This window comes from Arachis hypogaea, chromosome 10 (genome assembly GCF_003086295.3).
Source record: "Arachis hypogaea cultivar Tifrunner chromosome 10, arahy.Tifrunner.gnm2.J5K5, whole genome shotgun sequence".
Lineage (NCBI taxonomy): Eukaryota > Viridiplantae > Streptophyta > Magnoliopsida > Fabales > Fabaceae > Arachis > Arachis hypogaea.
The window spans coordinates 16,323,145-16,342,707 of record NC_092045.1 but is presented as its reverse complement, the minus strand read 5'-3'; the positions used below and the strand labels follow the sequence as shown (position 1 = coordinate 16,342,707).

Here is a 19,563-nt window from a genome sequence, read left to right as displayed (position 1 = left end):
GATTTTTAGTTTTTCAAACCTTTTCCCAATGTCCCATCCTTTTGTTTTTCAATTCATAATTGACTGGCTTTTGTTCATCCTTTTTTTACTAATCAAGGTTTGAGATTTGAGTGAATTGAAAACACATTCTCTAGAAAAATGGTATTTTCTATGTGTTTTTTTATGTAACTATATGATTGTAGCTTTCAAATGTAAATTTGACTTCTTCTTTGGCCTCCAATTTTTACTTGTGAGATTTAACTATAGTGAATGCGTGATTGTTGAGTTGCGATAGATATGAACAAAGCGAGTGACTTTTATTTATAATTAGAAGTAGTACACCTTAGCATACATGTATCTATTTCTTCCATTGTGGCGGTTGTTCACTTTAATTGGATTGGACAATTGGGTTTGGAAGTATAGTTATTGAAGTTGTGGGGATAATTTAAGAATGATGAGACGAGTATGGATCTGAATTTTTTATTTTAGTTTGGCAATTTTACTGTTCAAACATCTAAAGGTTAGTTTCATTGGTATAGCATTACTGAATGATCTTGAGAAAAAGTTTATGTGACAATATATTTGAAATCAAATTCTTTGAATTAATGGCTTGAGATCATGCATAGAATATGCATCACTGGATATAATTCTATTTGAAGGTCTCTTGACATTTCCAATGATTAGTTCTCAATTTTACAGAATCATCACGCATTCAAGAAGCCGGTAAAAGTCTACAACTGAGGATTTGTATCATCTCAGCCCGTCAATATAATAATACATTCAGCCAGTGGCACTCTGCAACTTTCAGGAGGTGGCAAAAGAAGTATGTAGAGGATAGAGTTGCTATCTATCAATCTTATGTTAGAGATCACATTATTTTTTTTTTTTAAAAGAAAAGAACTCAACACACTAAAGTGGAGCATATATTGTCAAAACACAGAAATAAGCAATCCAAAAAGTACCAACCGCTAACGAAAAGAAAACCGTATGTCATTTCCGGCATAGTCATCAACAACACTAGGAATGGACACGCCGCCACCCGTTGTAGCTAAGCATGGTCATGTGAATGATTTCTTCAACTCCTTTGTTTTTATTCTGAAATATCCTCCTATTCCTCTCCATCCAGATGTGCCAAATGATTGCACAGAAGCACCTCAAGCGTTGCTTTCGATCCTCCTTTCTACGTGGCTCCTCCTTTCTACGTGGCTCATCTGTCCAGCTTAAGAAGCGGTCCTTCATCAAACCTGGAATAGACCAGGGCCGTCCGAATACCGATAACCACGCACTCCACACCTGCCAAGCAAATTCACAGCCAAGAAACAAGTGATGGACCTGCTCAACCTCGTTAGTACATAGAACACAACTCTTATCATCTTGGCCAATAATCCCGAACCGACTTAGTCGTTCTTTGGTATTCACCCTCCCTACAAAATCCCAACCTACCCCAACAGACCCCCAAATCCTTCCAACGTCGAAACTCGTCACAACCTGTCTTTTAGTTTCAATCCAACCTACCATACTCAAATTATGTTTATTTTTTAACTTCTTTACTATTCCCATCTTTCCATCACCCCGTAACCCCTGACATTCCAGGAACTGAAAGTCATTTATAACTATTTTTACACACCTAATTTTTAGACTTGGGTCTGCATCGCCTCATCTTTGTCTTTTGTTTCACCACTTTTCTCTTCCAAGCTATTTCTTCGTTCTGTGCCTGGAGAATTGTCATAATGTCATCTTTCTCATTGCACAACAAAGCACCCGATTCCATCGCCAGCTCCCAGGTCAACTTGTTTTCCAGCCTTTGGTCCTCAAGGCACTGAGCTTCACTGTTCCCATCTTCTATATCATGGTCATCCTGCCTATGTCCAGAATCTGCACCGTCTTCCATAGACTTTCTATCAACCCACGGCCTCCACTACGTTCCAAACTGAACCCTCGGCTAGCCCCCAATCCATCATAAGCATGGACTTGTTCCCCGCACCCGATTCCTACGTCAGGCTCCAGCGCCAGAACCGTGCTCGACTCGGCCTCCGCCATAGGATCATGGCCCTCTGCACTCGGCTCTACCTCTGACGGCCTCCTTCCCGCATACCCGCATGCGTCATCCCCCTCTACCTGGCCAGGAGTGACAGCGCCTCCATCAGCAAGGCCGTCTCCACCGTTTTCCCCAGCTCCAGCGTCTCCACCGGTTCGACCACAGGCCCACAGCCACCCGAACAACCGAGCATGCCTCTTCCCCGATTGTCGATCTGTCGGCTCCCACAGTCGCCGTCCCCGACGCGAGGCTCAGCGCCCCATACAAGGTCGCACTGTTGCTGCGCATGAGGAAGAAGGAACCTCGGGCTCCTTTCCCTAACCGGGTCGTGGGCAGCCAAGAGAGATAGGCCCAAGGTGGATCCAGCCTCCACTTCACAGAATTGCACTCCTTCAACCGGATCGTGGCTCTCCACCGGATCGTGTCCAGCCCGATTACATAGGCCCAATGCAGATCCATTTCCCAAATAACAACAGATCTGTTTCCTTAGCCCAGCCCTTATCACACCCTTATTGTTTTGTTTTACCTTTTTTATACCCCTTCTCGGTCCATTACACATATCACCATACACATACGTAACCGTCCTATCCGAGTCAGCCTCATCGCTAGCACCAGTTTCCCCACCAAAATCGCAGCCTCCTTGATTGTTTCCATTAACAAAAAGATGCGTTACTATTTTATCGCGATTATGATTAGTACTGCATTTATTCCATTCATTCAAAATATTATCCGAAATTACTAATCTGTCCTTGTCTTCATCCACGCCTCGTTGTACCACCGTCATCAGCTCTTCATCTTTGCCTTCTGCCTTTGATGGGCATGGCTGCCTTCTCTGGCATGCATCCTTTGCTGGCCTTGGATTCGTCTCACAGTTGGTGACTTCATTATCCATGATATCCCCTTCACATTGCAAGTTACACGCTTCACGACCAACCTCCTTCACCAAGACATCATAGCCCCTTGAACCAACAGTGATATGAATCCTCTCTTGGATCACGTCTAAGGCACACATATCAATCTGCACCCGGCCTACCGTGAAATTGCTACACAATTCTGTCTCCTTAGCACATCTAACAACTGTTCCCCACTGTCTGCCTATCATATTGAATGTGTCAGTAGACCAGACGGACAACGAAATGCCGAAACATTCGAGCCATACTCTGCGGGTGTCATTACGCTCAGAATCCTTCCACTTCCATACCCTATGAAAAGCTTGCAAGAGGCTATTCAACTTAAAGGTGTATGCCTCGTCTGCATGCATAACATTGTCAAAGGTCAGAAGTGCTTTGCAAGCTCCCATTTCTCGAATTTGGACAACAGAAGGCAGGGAGATTGCTAACATTTCCCTCAATGAGCTAAAATCAATAGGCCTCGTCGTCACTCCTACAAGACTTCTCTGTAGCCAATTCAAGTTCTCTGGGGCCACTATAGCTTCCATTTTCTTTATTTCTCCATTCTGATGCATGGTTTCCACGGCTTCCTTCGTCCTACTGTTGTGAGCAGTCGTCAAAGATGGACCTTCACCGACTTCCCTATATGGCTTCAGAATAGGTTGGTTTTGCGTATCATTCCCTCTTCTACCGTTACCTGTATCCATGGCTCCAAACGTTCTTCTGTATTTTGTCTCTTGCACCAAAAGGACCTTGCCTCTCAGCTGCAATCTATTCATGTCTGTTATAGCTTTCAAAGCCCCTCCTTTCGTGGTGTAACGTATGAACGCAAACATGTACACTGCACCATTTTTTTTGCTTCCAGGATAGATAGACATCGTTGATGTGCCCAGTCCAGTTAAACAACTGGAACAATTCTCTCTTTGAAATATCGTCTGGGAGATGATCCACAAATACGAAAAAAGACTCATATTCCAAACGTCGATACTCTTCCCTGTTTCAAACCTTAGGATCCTTGACATGTATGGTCGCCCTACCCGTCCCTGTGTTTACCCCTCTCAGTCGCTCGTTCTCTCTCGCTCTGTCTATCATCATGTATCTTGGAGATCACATTATTATAGCTTAGGAGATATGTGTATAGTCTTAAATAGTTGCTTACTGGTTATTGAATCTCATTCCCTTAGGTTGTCATCTCGTTGGTGATTCCTTTGTATTTTAGTATATAAGATTTTGGGTTTGGCTTTGTATAGAAGTTATAGGGATTACTCAAATGTCTTCCATGTCTGCTTCTATTCTGGCTTTCTATTGGCTTTTCTTGGAGAGACTAGAAAGTTAGGATTTTGAATATTCTTTTGCAGGGTCTTCCATGTAATTTAATTTCATGATTGGTTTTAATTTTCAATAGAACCATATTATTGATTTCACTCTAATACTAATATTAGTTTGCTCTCAGTTGGATTCTCATCTACACGTTGCAGTTTTAGTATTTTTAATGGTGGTATTTATTATTGAGAAAATTGTTATAAAAGACTTGTAAGAATATTTAATTATTAAAAAGAAAATTTTATAAAAATAAAATTCAAAAATCTTTAATATTAACAAAGACTGACTTTCAATTACAAATCAATAAAACCAAATCCTAAGGAGTGGTTACAACAAATATAGGATCACACTGATGCTCTAAGAGCATCAGAAGTATTATTAACATCAAAGATATTATTTTGGCTCTGAACACTTTTCTTTCATGCTTCTCAAAGATGTTGCAAATACATCTACTGTAGTCTGAAATTATTAACATCAATGATATTATTACGTACTCAAACTTTACAAATAAGCATGAGAAGCAACGACAACAGACCACATTGATATAAACTAGCATTCAAATTAGAATCTCACTTCACTTACCATCATTTTCAATATCACCCTTTAGTTTAATCAATAAAACCAAGAACAATAAGAAAAACATATAAACATTGTGAGTACATGCACGTGTGCACATGTCTATATGCAATATACGTATACCTGAGGGAGGTTATCGACCCTTAAATCTGCACATGGTTCTTGATCATTGCCTCCTAAAAAAGAACATTTGCCCCAACTTTCTCTGTTTTACATGAGAAACAATCTTCACTCTGATTATTTATTTTATCCTGTAAAATCATAAAGTATGGGGATATAAGAGTCGCATTTCTCAGCCAAAACTGTTAAAAACATCATCACACCCATAATTATGATCTCTGCATCATAAAATTATGTCCTACATGGAGTGTTTTTTAAAAAACATGAATAAACATGAGTGTTTCCATCATACTCATAATGTAGCTGAATGACTGAATAAACGAGGGTGCTCTGAGGCGAATGACGCGAAGAGAGAAGAGAGATACTGAGAATAAACGAGGGATGGAGAGAGGCTAAGAACGACTCCAGAGGAGATGGGTTGAGACTGGCAGCAAGGGCTGGACTAGACGGCAACGGCAGAGACCAAAGAAGAGTGGAGAAAGGGGTCGTGGTTCTGACTTCTGTGGATAGAAAGGAGCGTGCAGTGAAATTACAGGGTAATGAAATTAGAATTACACTAGATGAATTTTAAAAATATTTGTGGTAAATGTAAAAAAAATTATTATTATTATTATTATTATTATTATTATTATTATTATTAACCCCTATATGGGTTATATTTGTAAATTATTGATTATGCACATTTGAAAAGCTTAAAAGGTTTTTTTTTGTGACCGAAATAAATTAAACAAAGAAAAACAAAACAAACAAAATAAGGAACTGTTTAAATAGAGGAGCAGTCCCGTTTAAGACTACTCTTAAACTCTTCCCAAAGTGAAAAAAAAAAGCTTAAAAGGTTTGAGTTTACTAAAGACAATTTCTTTATTTTTAGGACGAAAGCTAGTGCACTCCAGATAAAGTAGGGAGTGCAACACTCTTTAAAAGTTAACCTATTATCAAAAGTTATCAGCTAAATTAAATTTATTTATTATTGTTATTATTTTTTTTGTCATGGGCTGAACAAATAAACTGGCACTAACAAAAATACTAATTCCCTCATTTAACACACGGACCTTTACACCACAAAAATACTCAGGAAAATTTGATTGAATTCCTCCATTACTCTGTTATTGTCGATGTGATGTCTTCAAGCATTTTCACTGTTTTATTTGTTGGCAGGTGCTTCCATTATTGTTCTGACTAGTCACAGATTTTAACACTCTTGAACCCACCACATTCCACCTCTACCATAAATGACCTTCAAAGTCCGAAAAATTGTTGCCATAGAAAAGGAAGACGCATGTCTGTCGCTACTGCTGGTTGGCTAACTCCAAACGTAAAATCGATTCTATAAAAGAATTCCGGTCTCCATGAAGACGCCATGATTCTCAGATGATGACATAGTCAAAGCACAAAATAGATGGCAGTTACAACAAATTCATTATCTTATATTTCAAATTATCCTCAAATTGTACGTAATAAAATGAAAAATTAAAATACAATTATATTTAAACAATTATTTGTATTATTTTTTATTAATTTATTCAAAAAATAATTAAATTTTAAAGTTAATTGGTATAAAATATTACAGATATAAAATTAAGAAAAATTTTTATTTGTATAAGAATGAGCCTAATAAATAATTATTTTATTTAATATATAATTAAGAATATTTCTTTCTTTATCAACGAGTTATAATTCAAATGACATAGTTTTCATCTAAGAGTTGGTTAAAAAAAAAGAATACTTCTCTCTTTTATTAACTTTTTTTAAACATTAATTATTTATTTTACATACAATATAGAAATAAATGAATATAATATTTATTGAGTAGACGCAGTTACGTAAAAAAATTTTATTGTCATAGTGTTTGAACCAAATAAAAGAAAATATTATTTTAAGAAAAACTAATAATATATTTTTAATAATATTCTTAATACAAAATAATAAATTTTAAATATTTTTAAATAATATATATTAACTAAAATAATATAATTATCCAAAATAGTATATTATAAATATAATAAAATAACATATTTCAATAAAAAAAATTTTAATAAAAAATTATATAAATAATTTTAATATAAATTTTTGTTTCGCACAAAATAAAATTATTATATGTTTGTTTGCTTTTTATGTTGTATATATGTTCTTTTTAATTAAATTTATATAATACAAAATTTTTTATCATTTTATTCATATTTAATGTTTTAATTTTGTTTCACACAAAATAAATTTATATATATAACACAAAATTTTTTATTATTATGTTTATATTTAATATTATAGTTTTATTTCACACAAAACAAAATTTATTTAAATTTTAATATTATGTACATAATATATATTTAATATTATTTTTTTTAAGATTCTAATATATCTTTTTTTTCTAAATTTAGTACATGAATTCTTAACTTATTTTTTATGTATTATTTATTTTAATTCTAAAGTCCAATAACTTTTTTTTATACAGACATGTTGTTTTTAATATTTATATACTATTTTTTTATTCTGAACTTCAACCTAATATCTGAGATTTATAAGAAAAAAATCTAAAATTTGTAAAAAAATGATTAATCTGATTAGCAGGTTGCCTTTTTAAATCTAGACTATTTAAATAAAATATAATAAATAAAGAATTCAGATTTAATGAATTCACAAGGTGTGCAGCACTCCATACTTAACAAGGAACATTTAAGGATGAGCTTATTTTTAGTCTTACATAAAAAATTAATAACAGAAATTGTTAAAAAAATTGAAAAGTCTATCGCTCATCGCCATAATCATCCAAATTCTCTTCCCCGAGAATTCGTAACCCCTTTCCTATTTCATCATCTTCATACTGAATACTGAAATTACCTTCTTGTCCGTTTGTGACTCTCCCCCCACAAAACGCATCGTTTTGACTTTTGACATAATCTCTTTCGTCATTCAAGCCTCATTCGTAATTTGTTCCTTTTCAGGGTAAAGAAAAGAAAATCTAACCCCGTTTCAGTTCTTCTTCTTTAACACTACTATTTTTCTTTTCCTTTTTACTTTTTCGAGTTTGACACTGAATATTCAAACTACGCTGATTCGGACTCTGCTTCATTTCACATCAAAGATTGTAACTTCACCGCCAAGATTGAACATTTCTCTGGTTGGAAACTTTCTAGGGTTCTTGCCGCCAAAAGAGGGACGTAATCAACATGAGAGCCAAATTGGTTGTGTTCCCCATACGAGGGAGAAACTGGTGCTTCAGCAGATCCATTGATCATTCTCTTAAGAAGAATTCAGCTACTTCTTCCTCCCATTCTCCTTCAACGTTCAAAGAACTGTGGAAGGACGTTAATGTTGGTGATAAACCCTTTAATGCCAAAGCTGAGCTTCTTGCTGATTACTGTGCCAACAAGGTGCCTTTTTTTGTTTCGATCATTGTATTAACTTTGTTTCTTTGTCAATTTCTGTTTCTTGGGTTGTCACATTCTTGTGTGTACTTTCTTAACCAATTGCTTTATTTGGTTGTGTTTGCGGTTAATAGATGAATAAGGCTTGGATTGGTTTGGAAAAAGCACCGGATGGGTCTATCAAGAAGAAGATTCATGGGTTAGTTTGTTACATTGTGGGTTTTGAATGATAATCTTTTAAAAATGTTGAGTACAATATGCATAATATGCTCAAATGTGATTTGAGTTGTTGCAGGTTGGGGTTATGGCTTTTGTCACGGGTTAAGCCCTCAGAGATATTCTTGAAATCTATATCAAAGGAAGTCACTAGCATCGAAGTCATTTACCCTTCAAGGTTGGTGCCGCAGCCTTGTTTTGATGCATACTTGCTTGGTTTTTGGATATGCTGTTCGAAGTTCTGTTGGAATAGTTTAGTAGCTTACTACTCTTAATAGTAGATTCACCTTCGCTATACATTTATTATGGGGTTGATATGTATGGCAATGTTGAGTTTGATTCCTGTGTATGATCCTTTTAAGAGGTGCTTAGAAACCTTGCCTGATATATGACAATTACAATGTTATTGCAGTCTGAATGCACAACTTGTTCGCCGAAGATTAAGACATATTGCTATGAGGTAATTCTCCCTCAAACACCTGTTCCAAAAAAAAAAAAGAGCAAAAGTTGATGGTGTTGGAACAATAATTTAATCTGGAATCTGTTATTGTAGCTTCCAATTTAATTCTGTATTTAAATGTTCATTGTCATATGAACTATTGTCTCATTTACAGGGGAACAATTATCCACCGGAAATACATGTATGCTACAGTTTCAGTGATTCCATTGACCTCTGCACTGACGGTATGTATGTGTTCGGTGGACTTGTGTTTGGTCTTTAATATCTATCCTTTGCTTCAATTGATGCCCATTCTTAATTGTACATTGTAGGTTTTACCTTTGCCTAATGTCCCATTCTTCTGGGTTTCATTTCGGGCTTATTCTCATTGGAGAGCCCTTCAGGTTTGTAATACTTAGATTTGCAATGCACTTGCAGTTTATTCTTCTCTCTCTATAATAATTTATGGTAATTTGTCTGTTTTGCTGCCACAATCAGAGATGTCTCTACTGCTCATGTTTGTCTTGGCTCTCTACTTTCGTATGATAGTGCCATGTTTTATTGTCATGCGCAATCAGTGGGTTCATTTATGCCTAGTATGTTTCGGAAGGGGGCATCATTTGATTTGGAAGGACTTTGAAAATTGAATGGTTCTTGATATATGTTCACTTCCAATTAGGCCAATGGATCCTTATTATTTTTGTATAATGTTTCGAGCTTCTCTTCTGACTTGATTTATCTTGAGTTGTGCATAAGTTTCTGTTATGTTTTTTGTTACCTTCTTAGGGAAGTGAGAAGCTATTCCAACTCGCCTCGGATGGCAGCAAGATGTCTAACACATCGACTCATAAGAAGGAAACTGAGCATAAGGACTCAACCAATAAAACCCATAATAGTTCAGATGAACCACACTTGGTAAGTGTCTCATGCAATCTGATCTATAGAATCAAGACAGACATTGTCAATTGTAATTGATTTAACAATTTGTAAAATATGTTATTATATTTAGAACGCATGTTTCATAGTTTTGTAGGCTTAGAACTATTTTTTAAACCCTTGCTACATTGGATGTGCAAAAGTGAAATTATATTATTGTTTTGCTTAAATGAACATTTGAGTTAATGCTACAATTTTGACCTTTTAATCATATAATTTAGTTCCCAACTAATATCATATCATATTCCCCTCCCCCCTCTCTCCAAAGTGTGTAATACTATTTTATGTGCTAACATTCATTTTGTACTTTGTTTTTTCTTTTAATAAATATGACTTAGAAATTGCGGCCATCGGAAAAACTTGAGGATCTTGTTGAACTTGAAGATGGGAAAGACGGCCTGAGTCAAGAAGCCATCACAAAAATCTGCAAGATATATGATTTGAACACCAAAGATGTTCTAAAATACGAGAAGTCTACTTTTTGATCATCACAATTTTGTAATGCAACATGCTATCTTTTTCACCAATTAATTCATTTACATTTTTAGGTGTAATTACATGAATTTTTGTAAGGAGGATTTTACAGAGATACTAACTCGCAAAAAAGTTTTGAGTGCATATTACTCGAGAATAACTTCATCTTTGGTAGTGTAGTTTCAATTGTATGAATGAGAGACTGAGTATTGGTCGTGTGTTCTAGTTCAAATTTCTCCCCTTACTATCTTTGGTAAATAAAATAATGGAAAAGTCTAGGGGACCAGCGGTTTTGTTGAATTTTGGCCAGCATGTAACCAGCAGAGGAAGGTGAGCCATTAGATGAAATCTCACACCAATCTCACACCATCAAATCATCATTAATGGCTAGTTGATGGCTAACAATCACAAAAATTGCTGGCCCCCTAGCATTGCTCTAAAATAATATATAATAACAAATGAAATGTGGGAGATTTAAATAGTGTCATTGTTTCGTATCGTAACCTTGATATTCACTAATTTCTATAATCAACGGTGGTTAAACTTATTTGTCTATTGATTTTAATATTTGAATATGAACTATTTATTTTTAGCTCTAAGTTTTTTTACTCATTTTTTTATTTATCTTTAATTCTATACAATTAAAGCATGGCCAAAACCACCCGATCCCAAAATTTCTTTGTCCAATAATAAGTTTTTGGAGTAAGTAATAATTTATTATTTATTTTATATAAATTTTAAACAACAATAACAACAAAAACTTAACGAGATCGAACACATGAATCAAACATCTTTACATCTTATTTTAAATTTATTGATTAAAAAATAATTTAAATGCACAAATTTAATACAATATTAAAATATTTTATTCTATCAGAATTAATTATTTATTATATATTTAATTATTTTATTAAGACAAATTTAATGACTTTAATAATTAATTATTTAATTAAAAATATATAAATTTATTTATAAAAACACAAATATATAATAATTAATTTTTTCATCAATAACATTTTTTATATAGAACTGCACGTAGAAGTAGTGTGTAGAAGCACTTTGTTTATCGCTGCATAAATAAAATGTTTCGATATTTGTTTACACGTTATTAAATTGATAAAAAAATATTTTTTTAATAATTTTTTTATTTTTTAGTATATTTAACAAATTTTTAATAATAAAATAAAATACTAAACAATAAAAATATCTTTTTTAAGAAATTATAATTTATATTTTTTAACTATATTTTTTTAAAAAAATATTTTTTATATAATAAATAAATAAATAAATATTTTTAATTTATTTTATTTAAATATAATTAATAATTTTTTTATATAATATATCCAAATATAAAATTATTCTTATTTTTATAAAAAATTTTAAAAAAATATTATTTAAAATAAATCTTTTTTGAGAATGGCGGCAACGAATCCCTCTCCGCACAACTTCAATTCCAAATCCCTTCTTGGGTTTCGCTTCTCTCTCAAGCAAGTTCCCAACTTAATCCTTTTCATCACAGTCCGAAGAAGAAGAAGAGCTTCTTCCCACAGCGTCCGATCGAAATGGCAATTGAACACGAAGACGAACTCAAGGAGGAGAAGAACCCTAGACTCCTTGACGAAGATGACATCGCCCTCCTCAAAACCTATGTATGTAACCCCCTTTTCCTTTTTCTTCCTCTCTCCAAAACCCTAATTCCCAATTATTCCCTATGTATGTGTTTGACGTACTATATTAATCCCAATTGAATCGAGGTCTTACTTGTTTTCATTTCAGCTGCTACTCGTATTTAAACTATTAGTGGTTGTGGGGGAAAAAAATGAATATGTTTATCTGATTTCAATTGATTATGATTTTCGATGGTGGTGGTTAGTTAAAGTCTATAACTTTGAGCTCAGTGTATTTAGTTTTGAACTGTATAAAGTTGAAGGCTTCCTCTTACTGTCTCTATTTCTGATTATGAGCTTTTTGGATGCCAAGGGTTTTTAGGTTGCTGATTGGGATTTGTGTGATTGTTGTTTTTTTGTAATGGTTATGTAAATTTGAGATTTTAGTTGTATCTAGCTTGAAAAGATAATGAGGGTGCCCAATCAGAGGATTTAGTTATCAATTAAGGTATATGGTATCTCAATGGCTTAAGGTAGAATGAGGCCATGATAATTTGTATGCAAAATTGTTTTTTAAGAAAAGGTTTAGATTTTGATGGTTTAACTATATATGTGGTTTACAATAGGGCACTATAGCATTTTCTGATTCATGCAGCTGAATCTTCCTGTTGAGAAAAGCTTGAATGCTATTGTTTTAAAAGAGCATTTTCTGATTTGTCAATTTATGTGTAAGTTGTTGAATGCCTTTCTTCCATAGTTTAAAGGGAAATAAGTAATAGTTTGATACAGAGATGGTTTCCTCATTTGTTGATGCTTGACTTCCTCTTGGATTCTCTATATTGTTGTTCACCAAAAATGCTTTTCCTTTGATCATTGGTTTTCTCATCATTGGTGTGTTTCAAACAGACTTTGACAATATATTTTATGTATGCAGGGTTTGGGACCATACTCCACTAGTATTAAAAAAGTTGAGAAGTAAATCAAAGATATGGCAAAGAAAGTGAATGACTTACGTGGTATGTGCAAAATATTTAGCTTGTTACTGCACATCTTAGTTTCTTGGTAGATCTTTCTGTTGTTAAATTAAAGTAAGTTGCATTTTGTCTGGAATCAAGATGTAGCTGTTGCGGATTATCTTTGTTTCCCGTTTTGATGACTATAAATGGTTGTTAATTTAGTATCCTTCTCCTATCCTGAAATTTATCACGTCTTCCACATAAGTGGTGTCATTAGTTTGTGCCCATTCATCAAAGTAAACTGGTCTCAAGAAATGAACATCTGCCATTTTCATTGCTGTTTACATTTTCAGTGTCTTAGATGTTAGCCTCCTCTTGTGGTAATAGGTATCAAGGAATCTGATACTGGTTTAGCCGCACCAAGCCAGTGGGATCTTGTGTCTGATAAGCAAATGATGCAGGAGGAGCAGCCTCTTAAGGTCCTTTTTTTTTTGGCAGTTGGGGAGCGGGTGGGATTGGTTTTCTTCATATGTTTTAAATTTCATACAATTTTTAACTATTATTTGTTTAACAGGTGACAAGGTGCACAAAGATTATAAATCCAAACTCCGAAGATGCTAAATATGTTATCAATGTGAAACAGATTGCTAAGGTGCCTATACTGTTACCTATTTTCGGATAATTTGTTTGTTTTCAAGATGTTCAGCTTCACTTGATGAACATAACTTGCATCTCAATGATTTGCAAGCATTATGAAATCCAAATGTGATGCCAAGTTTCTTCATTTTGTTCATTTCTTGAACTTGGGTCTAATGTTCCTTTTGCTTTATTGATGACAGTTTGTTGTTGGCCTTGGTGACAAAGTTTCCCCCACTGACATAGAGGAAGGGATGTGTGTTGGGTATGTCTTTTATCAGTAAATTTAATAAAAATAATAAAATATAACCATGTAAGAAAGAGGAACTTTATTATCATGTGTGCTTTTTGTTTGACCTTCATATTATAATTGCAGGGTTGATAGAAACAAATATCAGATTCAAATTCCTTTTGCCACCAAAGATTGATCCGAGTGTTACCATGATGATGGTTGAAGAGAAGCCTGATGTGACATATAATGATGTTGGTGGTTGTAAAGAGCAGATTGAAAAGATGCGAGAAGTAAATACTACAAAATTCTCCATTTTCTAAATTATAATAAAGGACATAAATAATATTACGTCGCACTAAATTATTAATTTCCTTTCTAGGTGGTTGAAGTTCCTATGCTTCATCCAGAGAAATTTGTCAAGCTTGGGATTGACCCTCCAAAGGGAGTTCTTTGTTATTGTCCCCCGAGATCTGGCAAAACACTTCTAGCAAGGGCTGTGGCTAATAGGACTGATGCTTGTTTTATAAGGGTTATTGGAGGTGAACTGGTTCAGAAATATGTTGATGAGGGAGCTCGGATGGTTTGGGAACTATTTCGGGTAAATATTTTCCTAGGACCTGTGTTTAGCTTTTGATCATTGTTTGATATATCATTCAAGTAAAATTGTTATCTCCTGCAGATGGCTCGTTAAGAAGGCTTGCATTGTCTTTTTTGATGAAGTTGATGCAATTGCTGGTGCAAGGTTTGATGATGGTGTTGGGGGTGACAATGGGGTTCACCGCACAATGCTTGAAATTGTGAATCAGCTTGATGGGTTTGATGCTTGTGGAAACATCAAAGTTCTCATGGCAACCAACAGGTTGGTTGATTTGCCCATCAAATTATTTTGCCCCTTTATTTCAATGTTTTTATAGATGTTTTGATGAGAATGATCAATTTGTTATTTTCAAACCCTGTAAGGTGCTAGATGTCTGATCATTTATGGCTTTTTTGTTAGACCCGACACGCTAGATCCGGCACTACTACGGCCTGGACGATTGGATCAGTAAAGTGGAATCTGGTCTTCCTGATTTAGAAAGTAGGACACAGATATTCAAGATTCACACAAGAACCATGAACTGCGAAAGGGACATCCGTTTCGAACTTCTAGCTCGGCTTTGCCCGAATTCCACTGGTGAGAATTCCGCTAAAACTTGGCGATTCTTAATTTTGGCCCATACTTTTTAACCACACTAACACTGTTAAGTATCTCAGCATTGTGGATAGTATTCTTAACTTAGGCCCATACTGTTAATGCATTTCTATTTCGGCATTATCTATATTTCATGTTCCAGTTTCTGTTCTTTTTCAAGCCCTCCAGCCACACTGAGAAATACTTGGAATGTTTCTTGAGCAAATTTCATAACTCTGTGGTTCCATTTTACTCCATTCTCGGTTGCTAGTAGACATTGATTTTCTTGTTTATCTTCAGGAGCTGATATAAGGAGTGTGTGCACCGAAGCCGGTATGTACGGAATCCGGGCCAGAAGGAAGACTGTAACAGAGAAGGACTTCCTTGAGCAGTAAACAAAGTGATTAAGGGATACCAGAAGCTCAGTGCAACTCCGAAGTATATGGTCTACAACTGAGTTCATTCTTTTGTTGCCTATTCCTATAAGAGACCAGTTTAGCATAAAAATGTTTCAAGGGGCATATGGTTATTATTTTCATCAGTAGTTTGTGAAACTTGCATGTTGGAATGCATACTTTTAAGGTTTACTCTCTTGAATCCATGTACCAAACTTTTTTCCCTTGTTATAAAACGTTCAAATTGTTTTGCGAGTGTTGTTGCTAGTTCTTCCTTTGCTAGATTCACAATGACAGCACACTAAAGTATGGATTTGATGGAAATTAATTTGCCATTATTATTTTGGGAAAATTGGAACAACAAAGTTATCAAAGGAGTAATTGAATAATTTCTGTGTACAATAATTGCACATATTTAGCATAGAAAGTTGACATTGAAATTACAATGCTATGACTGACTAATTTTAGTGCATAATTCATCACGTTAACATATTAATATTTTTCATCAGATTTCAATAATTAACTTATTTTAATGTATCATATACTAGGTTAGACTTCATATATTTAAGTTATCCCCGTCAAACTATTTTCTTCAGCGGATAATATTTATTAGAATTTGACATTTTTCTAAATTTTTGTATTGAAATATCAATTTAAGTATCCAATTACATATCGTCACGTACTTTTTGCGTTGTGACTGATCATGCAAAAAATAGGTGTGTATAATAAGGATTAAGGAATCAAAAAATGAGAGCATCAACGTTGTGGTGCAACCGTGCAAGACGCAAAACCATAAACCCTTTGCATCGCGTTGTTACCGTTCTCACGATCCTCTTCATAAATGGCTTCAGCGTGCAGCAGAATCGCGCAAAGAGCAGCTTCATTTTCTTCCATAAAATCAACCATCAAATCCACTCTTCGCTCTTCATCCTTCTCCAACACCGCCACCACTACTTCTCCTCTTCGCCGATCCATTTTAACCAGGTTTCTTTTCCACTGTGTCGTTATTTCCAAGTTCCCAAGGAAAACTAACTCCTCAAAAGCTCGAAATTTTTATTCCAGTGTTGTTCTCGTTGTGATTGTTGTTGTAGGGTTGCTCCGGAACTGAGATGCGCGCAGTCGATGCTGCCACTGCATAGTGCGGTTGCGACGGCGAGGATGACGTCATGCCTGAGAACATCTCGGAGCTGCCGAGCGCTATCACAGGGTACTCTCTGCTGCACCTCTCCCGGCCTCTAATACTTACTTTTTCCTCCATAAAAATTCTTCAACTGTGAGTTGCTAGTTTCCTTGCTTCATAGATTGAAATTTCTCTGTGAATTGTACTGAGTAACATGTTTAGATATTGGATTAGCTTTGATGAAGGATGCATTTTTTCCCCTTCGTAATATGCTGCTCTAAACATAGAAGGAGGAAATCTGAAAACACAACTAAGCTCTTGAAGTGGAAAAGACATTGTTATATATGGACTAAAGGAATGTATGTTTATTATTTAAGAATCGAACTACTACAATACGGATGAACCAACAGTAGTTACATGGAAAGGGTTAGATAGATTGCTCGGATGAAATCGAGATTTTGTACTGTGAGTTGATAGAAAGTTGCATTGGGTTTTTGGACTTTGTAGAACCACTGGATCCTCTTATTGGTTTCTATCACAATCTTGAAATGTAGTGTGTCTCTGCTCAATCTATCTAGAACATTTTTAAATGTTTTGGAAGGTGGAACAGCCTCACGCATGGTCTAATTTGACTCTTAATTTATAGTGGGGGCATTGTTAGCTGGGTAGATTGGTTGTGTATAAAACAGTTTGAAGGCCAAAAAGTACAAAGTGAATGCGATGTTATCAACTAACTATAAAATTTGGTTCCTGCAGGCACATAGATAATTGGGAGCTTGCAGGACCAGTCACTTTTGACCTACTGCCTCATTACCAAGTATGAAAAGATTAAGTGTTCTTTTAACATTTAACAATAATCTCTTTAGCAATCTTATAATACAGCCGTATCTGTTTCATAAAAATGTTGTGCTTTTTTCACAAAATTTACGTTAGGATAATGGATTTCATATTTTCATGTGCAGTAATGCCCTCCTGTTTTCTTTTGTTTTGGAATTGAAAACTGAAAACTGAAATTAAGAAGTTTTACCAGTGAAAATTGTGAAGTCAATTTAAGCATCACTTCTAGAATAATTGACAACATTCATTCCTTTTTCTTCACTCAATATTTTCTTGCTAAGGCCTTGAGGTTGAGTATCTTGCACTTGCAATCAATTGTTCTTTGAAAGAGGTCTGGTGATTTCCTTTAGAAAACCCCAAATGACTAGTTCTTTGATATTTTTCATGTACTTAAAATGTAATAAATGTGATGAACAATTAAAACATTAGATGGAGGTATTTTTGGTAATCTATTTCAATTTGATACGTTAAGGAAGCCTATAGAAGTCCTTGTAAGGAGGAAGGAGAGTGGATATGCTAGTCTAATGGAAGCGGTGGAGGGAGATTTGGAAACCATAACTATTAAAACAATTTAGAACTTAGCAATCTAAATATGAAGAGGATTTCATGCGTCTTCTAATCATTGTTTATTGCCAAACTCATCTATTGGGTCAAGACTTAGTAAATTGTGGTAGTTGTTGTATTTTGGTTTGATGTCCCATTGGATTAGTCGCAATGTTTCTTCCATCCATTAATTAGTGTGATGATTCTGGTGTGGTGGATACAATTAGATTCCAAAGTTTTCATTGAGGTCAATTTATTACAATACTTTCACTGCTCCTTAACCTTAACAAATAACATATATGTGATTTTAATAAGAAATCTTCAAATTAATAAAGCAACCATGCTACGCAATGGTTACACCACATCTTTCTTTTGTGTTATCGATCTGTTGGTATAAATCTCCTCCATAATTTACTGGTGGGATATATTAAGAAATGAAAGGAAAAATATAAGGAAACTGAAATTAGGAGTGCATTAATGTTGAATAGATAATCAAGTACTGTTATTGAACAAACTGATTTTAGGATGAGGACATTTGACTTAAAATTTATATAAATCAGATTATCCTTTTATAGTAACAAAGTATACGGTTGGTAGTTAACATAACTGCTACTTTCACCAGATGGAATTGATTGGACGTGAGGCATGCATGCTGTTCTTAAGGTGGGATATTTTTCTTTGCTGTCCGAAGCACTTGGAGAATAATAGATAATAGTCACCTCATAATATGTGTCTACTGTCCATACATGTTTGTGACTAAAATTGTACAAACACCATTGCTATGGATTAATGGATGCTAGATCTTCCAGTTGCCATAGGAATTTTATGTTGTTTGAAGTTGATCTGTTGATGTTCTTTCACTCTGGCTCGTTGATTTATGTAAGCATTCTTTATTTTCTCCAGGATGTTTCTAACTAAGACTTTGTTCATTTGTTCTATAGAGCTCGGTCTATCAGTTCCAAGGTGACAAGCTAGAAGTGAGACCGAAGAAAGCGTTTTACATTTGTGAGGTTAGATTTTGTAATTCTGCTACCCAAAAGCGGCTATACTCAATGTAATTTTTTCAGGCTGCGAGAATGATTTTGTTGCTGAATAATGGTTACTTGCCCTATGAATTTGATTAATCAATATGCTTAATTAAAACAATCTGTGTTTTATCAAGAAATGAAGATCATGTATAAGAATTGAGGTAGACTGATGTTTGAGTGGAAATCGATACTTGTATCATATCTAATTTACTGCCATTAAATACTTTCCAAGAATTTAAATGTATTTGTTTTGGGCTGAAACAAATGTTTTTTTTTTTTCAATTCCATTAATAAAAATGAAGGCTAAGTACCTGTTGATAGTCAAACACCATAACCAAACACATCAAATAAAAACTACACTTCTAGCTAATGAATATACAACAATATATATCACACTTCTGATATTGATAACATTAACGGTCTTGTAAGTTCGGATTTTTTATTTTAATTCTAAATCCACTTCTATCCGGTTTCTTTTTTGTATAGTTTTCATTGGTGCTAACTCTAGCCCTACAAAATTCTTTTATACAACCACCTAGTATAATATACATATTGCACAAAGACACAAACGAAGTTACAATACAGTCCCAAGAAACAAACAAAAAATTGTGCCACCTGCAAAGCATGAAGAATAATATTGTAACAACATTAGCAAATTCCAACCTCTTCAAAATGTTACTTC

At 34.5% G+C, this 19,563-nt stretch overlaps 2 protein-coding genes and 1 pseudogene across 9 annotated transcripts; all 3 read left to right on the top strand.

Moving 5' to 3' along the window:
• Nucleotides 1-7,644: 7,644 nt before the first annotated feature.
• LOC112715268 (uncharacterized protein YDL183C) lies at nucleotides 7,645-10,516 on the top strand. Its single transcript, XM_072204669.1, has 8 exons — nucleotides 7,645-8,297; nucleotides 8,426-8,490; nucleotides 8,587-8,685; nucleotides 8,920-8,967; nucleotides 9,122-9,191; nucleotides 9,279-9,350; nucleotides 9,733-9,861; nucleotides 10,221-10,516. The coding sequence occupies exons 1-8, from the start codon at nucleotides 8,094-8,096 to the stop codon at nucleotides 10,365-10,367; spliced, it is 834 nt and encodes a 277-aa protein (XP_072060770.1). The 5' UTR covers nucleotides 7,645-8,093; the 3' UTR covers nucleotides 10,368-10,516.
• Nucleotides 10,517-11,767: 1,251 nt separating this feature from the next.
• On the top strand, nucleotides 11,768-15,608 carry LOC112715265 (26S proteasome regulatory subunit 7-like; annotated as a pseudogene).
• A 433-nt stretch (nucleotides 15,609-16,041) lies between these two features.
• Nucleotides 16,042-19,121, top strand: LOC112715266 (uncharacterized). Of its 8 annotated transcripts, none has more exons than XR_011866483.1 (5): nucleotides 16,055-16,337; nucleotides 16,445-16,560; nucleotides 17,230-17,290; nucleotides 18,476-18,516; nucleotides 18,795-19,121. XR_011866483.1 is itself a non-coding variant. In XM_072204670.1 (4 exons), exons 1-3 carry the CDS (start codon nucleotides 16,195-16,197, stop codon nucleotides 18,493-18,495), a joined length of 279 nt encoding a protein of 92 aa, XP_072060771.1. In that variant the 5' UTR covers nucleotides 16,055-16,194; the 3' UTR covers nucleotides 18,496-18,516; nucleotides 18,795-19,121. The 8 variants fall into 8 exon arrangements, 3 of the variants coding, with proteins under 3 accessions (XP_072060771.1, XP_025622802.1, XP_025622801.1); XR_003159590.3 differs by having other exon boundaries at nucleotides 16,445-16,626; nucleotides 18,795-18,996; XR_011866484.1 differs by lacking the exon at nucleotides 18,476-18,516 and having other exon boundaries at nucleotides 16,042-16,337.
• Nucleotides 19,122-19,563: the final 442 nt, after the last annotated feature.